This window comes from Zeus faber (assembly GCF_960531495.2).
Source record: "Zeus faber genome assembly, chromosome: 1".
Lineage (NCBI taxonomy): Eukaryota > Metazoa > Chordata > Actinopteri > Zeiformes > Zeidae > Zeus > Zeus faber.
The window spans coordinates 24,174,644-24,185,574 of record NC_137193.1 but is presented as its reverse complement, the minus strand read 5'-3'; the positions used below and the strand labels follow the sequence as shown (position 1 = coordinate 24,185,574).

Genomic DNA, 10,931 nt, shown 5'->3' with positions numbered 1-10,931 from the left:
TCTTGTGGAACATGTTTTTTTTTTTTTTTTTAAGAAACACTTTAGTTAATAAGGATACAGAAGTAGAAGTATAATTCAAGAAAACAACTAAAGAATATATGTGATAATCCGTTATCAAGCAGACGGGTTAATTCATCTCATTCGGGTCAACTTTTTTAACGTTTGATGGACGACGGGGTTTTTGCTCGGACGCCAAAAAAGCAACACGTATAAAGAAGTTCGATGAAGGTTTAGGGTGACCGCCTTTCTCAACAACAAAAAAATAGAAAGACATGTGTTCGCCTCTTGTTTATTTATGTGTCAGTCTGTCTCAAATGAAAAGCCCTTTACTCACCCAATACCAGATAGAAGGTGTCGTCACACGTTTGCGTCACTACTTGTCTCTCTCTCTCTCTCTCTCTATCTCGCTCGGAACCATATACACGTGTGTATTGTAGGTGCCGGGACCCCTTTCAGAAACGAACAATGCTGTGCAGCGAGCTTTGCCGTCCGTGCAGAAACACCGCGCCGCTTCAGTCCCCGCTGTGCAAATGGACGTCACGGAGCAGAGCGACGGAGGGGCGCCGGCTCCTTCGGTCATCGATCGATATTACACGCGATGGTACAGAGCAGGTGACCAAGCTTTGATTGCAAATATTCTCCGTGTTTTCGCCGGGCGCCAGGGTCACTTCCCTTGCGCATGTCGGTGGTCTGCCGAGTAGCATGTAGCTGCGTAGCATGTAGCTGCGTATTAAGTTCCTATTTTGGTTCCAACATTTAACAACAAACAAACAAAAAAAAAAACCTGTTTCAGACATGAAGGGGAATCCATGTGAAGACCACTGCGTTCTGCAGCATTCGAACAGGTGAACCCCCCTCAAACACTCGAGAACCCGAATTGATGATTGACGTGACAACGTGCACGGATGAATGAAGCCCTCCAAGGCTTTAATGGTAATTGAGCCAGGCTTTCTGTGCCTTCCCCCCAGATTGTGTGTCCTCACCCTGGCCGAGACGCACCCGATCCTCCAGAACGGGAGGACAATCACGAGCGTCAACTACCAGATCAGTGACGGCTGCAGTCGTCTTAAAAACAAAGTGTCTGGGAAGTCCAAGAGGGTGTGTTGTTGTTGTGATTGATTTGTAATTATCCAATGGTGTACGTGTATATCTGTGTGTATATATGTGTGTGTGTACAGTATATGTATATATACATGTGTGTGTGTGTGTATATAATTAAGTTATGTACATGTAGTTTTAAACCAATTTATTTCCACCCTGTCACACAGCAGGCTATATGTGCAGATTTTATAGATAATTATGTCAACTTGGTCAATTTCCTACTTTTGTCAGAATGTGCATGCATGATAGATATTTTTTGCCTTTATAGTACAATATTTAGTACTTTTTTTTAAATGTATTGTATATTGATGACACTGGTCCTAAATAGTTACAATGGGTAAAATGCAGAGGACAAATCAATATAGAATATAGCTTAATAAAGTATAACAAATATTGCCTGCCTTAAAAAAAATGTCATAACATTATTTATATATTTATGCTCATTGTTTTGATGCGTACTGTTGTTAACACCTCAATCCATCCATCTGTCTTTTACATTGCTATTTAACTATATCCACAGGGGGGCCAGTTTCTGACCGAGTTTGCGCCGCTGTGTCGGATAACGTGTACTGATGACACTGAATACACAATCTACAGGTAAAATGATTCTTCAAGTATCCCATGATTCAAATTGTACCTCATGTTTTAACGGCTGAATTGGAGCCTTTATGCTATTACAACAAACTGTCCTGACCACGCCTCTTTTTCTTATCCCCAGCTGCATCCGGGGTCGCCTTCTAGAGGTAAATGAGGAAATATTGACAAGACCTGCACTCTTGCTGGAGAAGGTAATTTAGATCCATGGTTAACTTGGCATACAAACATATCTCTTAATATCTCCCAGGTAGATGGTAATTCATGCCTTTTTAACGCTATGATTAACTCATTTAATTGAATCGAAAGGCGTGTGTTTTGCATAACTATAAATTGTCTGTTGGGTCTGACCAGCCATCCACCGAAGGATACATTGCCGTCATCCTGCCGAAGTTTGAGGAGAGCAAGAGCATCACAGAGACCCTGCTGAGCAGAGAGGAGTTTGAGAAGGTCGTCTCCAAACGGGCCGACGTGGAACCGCAGCCCAGCTGATGGACATCACCGCCCAAGCGAGGACAAGTTTCTCTTGAGTCTCCTGCTTCCGCTGAGCAGTGGGAGTGGAATCACTGTCCTGGAAAGTGACCCGTGTTCACTGTTGAGTGCACTGTGCCTTGGACGTTATTAGTTTTTGTTTTGTTAAGGAAATGCAAGGATATTTTAGGAAAGGCCTTTTTCCATGTGTGCTGCCGAATTACTCATTTGTAAAGAAGAGTACATATAAAGGTTATTTGTTTATTGTGAAAACAACACTTCCATCACATTTCAGTTCATATTTTTTTGGAGAATGTCAAGTAAAAGAAAAAACAACCAAATGCTCATTTAAGAAAAATATTGTTTATTGTTTTGCTCTAAGTCATTTTTAACAACCATTCAACGTTCAAAAGAATGGGTGGTCCAAAACTAGATCTATTATTTCTTCACATCTGCATTACCACAATACCCAGCATCCTTAGCTGCTCCCGCACAGTATGACATCTCTAAAGCTTTGTATACAGTACGTGGATCCATTTCAGTCATCTTCCACCGTGGCGTAGTACCAATATCACTCATCAACTTGAGATACATGCTGTGTTATATATTGTATCTAAGCTTCAAGTACAGTGTCATATATATTTATATAAACCATATTATTTAACACGCTTGTCCACTAGGCAGCTTCACAATGACTGTCTTTATAGCAAGTACACTTCAAGGGTCGAAATGACAATTACAATGACACGGGGCCGATCAGTAACGTCGCTTAAGGTGTCCACAGACTTATTCTGGCCCTTTTTTATTACACTATTAAATGTCGCATTCTATGACGTGGAAGAGGTAAAACCTTGATTAGCAGCATTGTTAGACTGTCATTGTGTGAATCTGGGAGAAGATAGTTTAGCTGGTTCTTTCCTACCATTCTTTTGATCACTTCAGGATGGCTTTGTGGCAACAAGTACACTGCAAAATTATTGCCCGAAATAGCAAAAAAGAATTACGGGGAAAATTTTTCCACAAAGCAGAGATATGTCATTGATGGCCTTAACACTGCCAAAATTCAAGTGTGTGGACACTTTAAGTGAGAAAATCAGTTTACACCTAGTGAAGAGTCAAGACAGTAGAAAGGTTTTTCAGTAATAGCTCATCCTTGTCAGTTGACCTTTTTTGGGAAAACATGTTTCTATAGAAATAAGCCTCCACTGATAAACATTGAGGGTGAGTTCTTGTTTCAGTCTGGTAGCATGACTTCTCAACGAGGACGATCATATTTGGCATTAATTTGTGATTTGCTTTCACACCAAGTTGCTAAACGGCACGTTGGGCTGGATTCCACTGACATCACAAGTGTGTGTTATCCACTACGCAGCCACGACTTACAAACCATTATGTACTTCTTATAAGATATCCACTACTTGTAAAATTCAGACAGCAATGTACGGTATGTGATCTAAAACACAAATTTAACTACAACAGCGAACGTTACAAAGCTAGTCTGGTAACAATCAAATGACCAAGGTTCAGTGACGGAGGCAACATGCACGGTGGGATTTCTAACTTCTGTTGAATCATTTGGCTGCGATGTTCAACAGTTACAGAACTCCATGAAGCAAATGGGCTGGTTTCACACAGGCACGTGGTGAGAACAGGCGAGTATCCAGTGGAGCCCCTTCTCATCGCTGATTGCAGGTCAGTTTATCATCACCTCACCCTTAACATCATCATTAGTCAGTGCCATAATTAAACTGATTCCAATTAGATGGGGGGGCCTTCTCTGATTGCGGATTACTCAACCGTTGAAGGTTAAGCCATTGAGGTGGCTCCCTGGCGCCCTCTAGTGGGCTGGGGTGGAACTAGTGCTTGAGATGAAGGGTAACTTTGGGGTTGCACTTTGGCACAGTTCTATTGTCTACATTTCCTGTAAACCCTTGTTTACAATCTGGTTTGAGAGAAATCACAATCTGAGCTGAGGCAACTTGATGCCGCTCCTCTCCTCTATCCCACTCCGTGGTGGCTGCATGAAGATGACGGGAGGGGGGGGTTGCTGTTCCAATGAAGCAAATGGAGAGGGGCTGTTTCTTGGACTACTTGCTCTCCAGGAGGTTGAGGTTGACCATGTGCTGCTCTAGAGATTTGACCCCAAAGCCATTGGTGTTCTTGCTGTTGAGGGTGCCATTCTTGGCGGGCGTGGACGCGTCTGGGTGCTCCCTCCAGCCCTGCGGAGAGCCCAGGCTGCTCCTCTCCGACTTGTACTGCAGAGAGGGAGAGAAAAGTGAGGGGACGGCATTAGATAGGACAAGGGTTTTTACAAAGTCCACCCCCAAATGATCAGGGAATCGTTTACAACAAATTTCCTTAAAATGCTGATTTGTGCGGCACAAATTACTTCTACATTTCTTCAAAATACGTCATCATTGTTTTCAGTTTATAATTCCTTCTATTCAAGCTCAACTAAACCCCAGTGATCTGGTTAAGCTATACAGAGATATATTGTTATATTGTTATATTGTTTAAGTCATGAGCCATCACCTTCCTGTTGAGCTTGTTACAGAGCGGGAGCAGGGACAGGACCACGGCTAGAGTGGCTCTGCTGGTCTGGATGGATGTCTCCACCTCGAGAGAAAAAATCAAAAAAAGTTTAGCTGCTGAAAAGATTGAAGACAACACAAAGAAACTCTTGTAAATGTGCAAAACACACACACACACACACACACGCACGCACGCACGCACGCACGCACGCACGCACGCACGCACGCACGCACGCACGCACACACACACACACACCACATTGAAAATATATTTTCATGAGTGATCCATATCCCCTTTCCTCGTAGCGGATGGAAAGCTCTTCCATCACTCTGGCAAATTATAATCGGAATAGAAGCGGGAGAGAGGGACGGATGGATGGGACTAAGTGTTGCGGGCACATCAATGAGACGCTAATGTATCAACACAGGACATGCTCTTCATCACAGATTCGTTTTGATTTCGACCCTCTACTTAATCGCAAGGTGACCTAAGCTTGCTCGTTTCTGGCCAAGATGCTCATTTACTCATCACAGCCTTCATGGATGTCGGGTTGCCGAATGAGTGTCTTTTTGTTTTTTATTATGCCAGGATTACACCATATTCTACTGGTGAGGACGGGTTCCCTGCTTGTTATGCTGCATTGACGCCTATTTGATCAATTAATATCAAATTAATGTCAGATGTGTGGTTTTGATGCTTTCAAAGCCAATCCACTGCCACATGCAATGGAGTTAAGAGACACCAACCATCACTGATGTGCCGGGGGAGGTTAGGCAAAATTACAGCGGGACTCATGGGGTACAGTGGACAATAAACACACGGGATCGTTACCTTCTGGAAGGTGGCTGCCTTGCCCTGCACGGGAGTCTTCGCCCCCGTCTGCAGCTGTTGGCACAGCGGCGCCAGTTTCTCCATCTCCGTCGTCACCAGAGCCTTTTCCTCGTCAACCAGCTGCCATAAAACGCCGGCGACAGAAAAACGTCTCTTAGCGTTAGACACGGCAAACGTGCAGATTCCGCTGCGGACCGAATGGATTTAGAGGCAACGGAAGGGAACTCACTCTTCATCAAACACTGACAGCAGGAAGTGGAATTTCCAACAGAAGGTAACAGTAGATTGTTTACTCTGTTATCAATCTGAATCCTTGAATGAAAGTCCTTAAATCCCAAGTCAAAGATTACCAGTCTATCTCCATCTTTTCTTCAGGGCAACACAGTTTATCGCTTACAAAGCTGCATAGCTTTGTAAGACCTTAAAAAATGTCCAGGCTAATTGACATGAATAACTTTGTAATTAACAGCACAGGTGGGCGACAACACAGGTGGGCGACAAGTGTCTTTTACATCAGAGAACTATGGAAGCAGGGGGCCAGACCAGCACGGACGTTTGATGTCATTAATCAGAGGGTGGGAGGCTAGTTAAAATGCTGGGCCTGCTGATTATGTGTTAGTGCTGGGTGGCTTCTGCCAACCCCCATGCTACCCAATTCTACTGCCCATGTGCGTGCGTACACACACGCACACACACAAACACACTCACGAGACGGATGGCAGTCGTTAATGGCTGTGAAAAAAGGCGAGGTTTAATTAAACTCGGGAATTTGGGGAGGAAATTTGGGGAGGGGCGCGGGCCTGGAGTGACAGTGGCTGGTTTGCTCTCAGCTCACAGGATGCAGGGAGTCGCTTATTTCCTGCTCTTGCTGTGTGAGATACAGGGTGTTTGCAGGTAAAAGCACTGTGCACATGTTCAAACTAGTAAAAAGCAGCTAACTGACTGTTCTTCACCTGTTGTTTGAGCTGCTTTTGCTTGATATTATTCAGTGGTGTGGCATATTTTACTACTTAAGTAGTAACATTGGTCAACATCTGTGTGTGTGTGTGTGTGTGTGTGTGTGTGTGTGTGTGTGTGTGTGTGTGTGTGTGTGTGTGTGTGTGTGTGTGTGTGTGTGTGTGTGAGGGTGACTGATTGATCTGATCATAAATATACCTGAGTGGTGAAACTGCGTAGAGATGAACAGAGCTGGATCCCCTCCTCAGAGAAAACCTGCAAAGAGCATGAAAACAAACAAACTGGGTTAAAAACCCAAACACGTTATAATGCATTACTCATTAACAAGCGTTTTTGACTTATTAGTATTTGTAGTAGTCGTAGCAGAAGTGACAGTAGTATAATCTAGTATCGCCCCCTCCCCTCTCTCTCTTCAGTCTCTCTCCCTTCCTTCCCTTCAGCTTTTATTTCAGCCAAATACCATATCACCATAAGTGACAGTGACGCCCTAGAGGCCCTTGGGTGCTGGTAGGATTCACCCAATAAGCAGCCAAAGGTCGAGTCGTTTTTAAGTGGATAGTGAAAGAAAGGACATTAGCAAGGGTGTGGGACCTCTCTGCATTTATAAAGCCATCGATTCGCTCATTCAGTTAAAACGCACATCAAATGGCGCCAATGTAGAGCAGCGGAAGAGAGGGTGGTAAAGGTTGAGGCGCACGTACCTCGGCCTGGTGAAACAGATCCAGCGTCGTTTTCAGAAGGCCCTCGCCCCTGGCAGATCGATAGAGACAACAGACAGCGTGAGGGAGGCGGGGGAAAAAAAAAGATGGAAATCACTGCACTGGGGGCTTCCTTCCTCCCTCTAAAACAATCCAATAAATATTTTGAAAGTACATAAATCAGAATGATTCGTGTCGATGTCAATTCTTTCGGTGCCTACAAACGCAGCGGGTCGATATGGCGAAGTAACAGGGTGATAAATCTCGAGGAAACGGCCAAACGCCACTGAGCGCTGACGGGAATCTGACAAGTTGTCCTGCTGCAGACGCGGTGTCATCATTCCCTGATCCAGCTCCATTCATCACTGTTTCTTCTGTTTGGGTCTTTCAAGTTTTTCGAATTAGCTAAACTTTATATTTTTGGCGACTTAAGTTTAAACTTGATCAATAATAATAATAAAAAAAAAAAAAAGATCATGGCCAAACCACCAGCGGGAAATATGGAACTAAAAGGACACAGCCCTCAGAATTGTCCTGTTGGGCATTTCTTCTACATCATTCTTTCTTCTATAAAGGATGAAACAACATGAAAAACAATCATGTAAAATTCTGTTCCAGTCCATTTCAACAGTATTTCATTTAGCTATGGATGACCTGATTCTTCGCTCTTCTTTATCGTTTTAGAAAAAAGGTTTTTGTTTCACAACGACAATGATAAGTATAGCTGCAGGCGGCAATACACAGGGTCCAGTCGAGCCATGTTAGGTACATATTGCAGGTTTCCGAGGTTCCGTAAAACACATCGTTTTGCACATCACTTAATGTCCCTCTTGTGTCGTTTAGTTTTAATGTCCCTTAAGAACGGTGTTTAACAATTACGATCGTTCCTGGGTCTTGCAGTGTGGACACAAAAGAAAGAGACGGTTCCTCCAAAGGTTCTTAGAACTTCCTGTGGTGCGAAAAGGTTTTCTGTGGCCAATTCGTTTTCAGGGTTTTGTGAAACATAGTACGAGTTACGGTTTTCCGAGTTTCCACTAAACGTCTGTCTGTCTGTCTGATAGTATCCCATATTTATCTATATGTCTTTGCTTAGTTTTGATATTACCCTGGTCATATCAAACTATTCGATTTTAAGTAAGAAGATAAGTAAAACATTTTTTTTAATCATAATTTAATAACATTTATAAAAAATTTACACGTATCTGAATATTTAAAAAAAAAAAAAATCTATTCCATGTGAATGTTTCAGTTAAGCTAGAGGGCTAACGAGCCAGCCAGCCCTGCTCGGGTTGTCTGTCTTCGTGGGTTGTCTGTGAACGCTATGCAGTCCAAGAGGCTGGAGGGGAATGACTTCCCAGAGACGAGCTTGGACTTATATAACTTTTGACTGATGATGTCACAAAGTGGCCAGCTCTTGAAATTCATGAAATTACAACAGCTTTTCACTTTTGCACGAAAGAGCTAACATTAACAATGATAAATATTGCTGCAGGCAGCAATACACAGGGTCCAATTTAGTCGTGTTAGACTCATATTACAGTTCTCCAGATTGTGTGCAATGTAGTGCCAGTTACATTTATTTTGATTGTTACGACCACTCAGAGACAAGTGAGTGGATTTTTATAGTACTGGTTTGTGATGTTTCAAAGTGACATCATGATCATGTTTTCTCAATGTAACGCCAATGTTTAATTTTCGGTGAATTTGTAAATTTTGAACGACAATATTTTCATTTTCTGAACTTCAATCTGCATTTTAAATATTGCACATAAATCAATGCACATAGATTCATTATTGTTGTTTGTGGTTTTTGGATCTTCTTTAATTTTGGAAAGAGGGTTATTCCATGCATTGTTCAATTCTACATCCTTATACCACTTGTTATGTATTCTCAAATACGTCAACGCTGACTTTCGGCTATTTTTCAGCATCTTGAACAATAACAAAAACAAACATTGTAATTACTTTGCATAGCAATTATAATAAATACATTTTATTTTATAAATATAATAAATACATGTTTGTTGTAATTACTACTTCATTGTATTTTTTTTTATGTTAACATTCTACAACTGGAAAGAGATTACTTGTCTATATTGTAATGGAGACGCTTCCTGTCTTTTCATTTAAATCTGCTACTTTTAGCTGCAGGAAACTGTTTATACATGACGTTTCTCAAAAAAAAAAAGTTTATTTTTCACGTTAAACAAAGTGTTGTCATTGTTATAACTTACCTTGTTGTATGTAAGTACACATGCAGTCTCAGCGATGGTGAATTATGGCGTATTTACGTAGGTTTACGTATTTACTACAGTAGTCAAACTTACGTAATTTTAGTGGTGACTTTTTCCTTGGATTACATTTTCAATAAGTAAGGTTTCCATGAAAAACAAAAAACGTTGTGATACTTCTGTGAGTAATTACCATTGCACGGCTTCTATTTTTCCGACACCGCGCTGGATCTCGAAAGCATCACTCGGATTCGACTTGACGTGGTCACAAGTTTTTGTGGACTACTTTTAATTTTGTATTTTTCATTAATCTGGCAAGGAATTGGGGACCGAAGAGATAAAATATCAATCGAACAGCTCTACAGACATCTACCAAGTAAGAAAGTACATAAATATACACGTTAACATACAGTTTGTAATGTCGAAACACTACACTCTACACCGCACACGGTGCCAATGTACATTCTGAATCAGAACTTCCACATTACTAGTAAATAGTATGATGACGTCATAAAGCGTCTTACTGTAAATCTCATCTCGTTCATTTTGTTTACGAACAGTGGCATGACAGTCAAGCATGACAACCTGAATACTTGGGGTCAAATTTGTTCGGTTTTTCACTAGTATCTGCTCTGTATGTGGATCGATTTGGACGAAACTTCAACCACGAGAAGCTTGTGACAAACCGGTTCAAACGACACCTCAGCCGTGTTTGTAGCTTATGTCATTGCGGTGTTCCAGATACTTTTAGCTGGGTTGATGATATTTTGGCATTGAATTCAGTGAACCGCGTCTGATATCTGTCAAAAAAAAATCGGTAGAAGTAAGGGCTCGTTTTAGGAGCTAGAGGGACAAGGAGTCTACATATAGGGAGGTGTTATTCCATTAAGAGCTTTATAGACAGGTAGCGGGACCTTGAAATCCATCCTAAAAGACACCAGGAGCCAATGCACTGAAGCTAAAAACAGGAGTTATACGTTCTTTCTTTCTGGTTTTGATTAAAAGTCTAGCGGCAGAGTTCTGAACAACTTGTAATCTGTCTATGAGTTTCTTCCGAAGACCCGTAAAAAAAGAGCAATAGTCCAGTCTACTTAAAATTAAAGCATGAATTAATTTCTCAGAATCCTGTTGCTTAAGGAAAGGCCATACTTTGGCAATATTCCTCAGGTGGAAAAATTACACCTTGGTGTCCCAACCTATTAAAGAGAAAGTCTCTTTTGGGTTTATCATTCTCTAAATTGAAAAGCAAGACTTTTTCTGTTGTTGTTTTTCTCTAGGAATGCTCTGCGTGGTCCACCTGGTGAACAGGAACATGTTGTAAGCCATGCTTGCCAGGCTCTGGCTGTGTTGGACGATTCCGTGCTCCTGCTCCTCCCACTTGTCCACCTCTGTGTCCACCTCCGACGACATCAGACGCAGTTCCAGGCCCAGTTTGGCCACGCCCGTCTGCTCCTGGGACGGACATCACAAACCAAATTCAAAAGGAAGTTCGGGATAAGGTTCTGCGCGACGAAAA

General features: G+C 42.1%; 2 protein-coding genes across 2 annotated transcripts in view; one reads left to right on the top strand and one right to left on the bottom strand.

Moving 5' to 3' along the window:
* Positions 1-488: 488 nt before the first annotated feature.
* Positions 489-2,450, top strand: abitram (actin binding transcription modulator). Its single transcript, XM_080013415.1, has 6 exons — positions 489-612; positions 794-845; positions 969-1,098; positions 1,622-1,698; positions 1,820-1,889; positions 2,050-2,450. The coding sequence occupies exons 1-6, from the start codon at positions 531-533 to the stop codon at positions 2,185-2,187; spliced, it is 549 nt and encodes a 182-aa protein (XP_079869541.1). The 5' UTR covers positions 489-530; the 3' UTR covers positions 2,188-2,450.
* A 63-nt stretch (positions 2,451-2,513) lies between these two features.
* ctnnal1 (catenin (cadherin-associated protein), alpha-like 1) overlaps positions 2,514-10,931 on the bottom strand; it is a 66,016-nt gene continuing 57,598 nt past the window's right edge. The window contains exons 14-19 of the mRNA XM_080008874.1: positions 10,713-10,867; positions 7,188-7,236; positions 6,685-6,741; positions 5,530-5,649; positions 4,699-4,782; positions 2,514-4,421 (exon numbers count right to left, since the gene is read on the bottom strand). Of these exons, the coding sequence (XP_079865000.1) occupies positions 4,254-4,421; positions 4,699-4,782; positions 5,530-5,649; positions 6,685-6,741; positions 7,188-7,236; positions 10,713-10,867 (633 nt within the window). The 3' untranslated portion in view covers positions 2,514-4,253. The remainder of the gene's footprint in view (positions 4,422-4,698; positions 4,783-5,529; positions 5,650-6,684; positions 6,742-7,187; positions 7,237-10,712; positions 10,868-10,931) is intronic.

Coding starts and splice junctions, on each gene's coding strand:
- abitram (XM_080013415.1), top strand. CDS start 531: ATGGACGTCACGGAGCAGAGCGACGGAGGGGCGCCGGCTCCTTCGGTC. Junction 846..968: donor GTTCTGCAGCATTCGAACAG/GTGAACCCCCCT, acceptor CCTTCCCCCCAG/ATTGTGTGTCCTCACCCTGG. Junction 1,699..1,819: donor ACTGAATACACAATCTACAG/GTAAAATGATTC, acceptor TCTTATCCCCAG/CTGCATCCGGGGTCGCCTTC.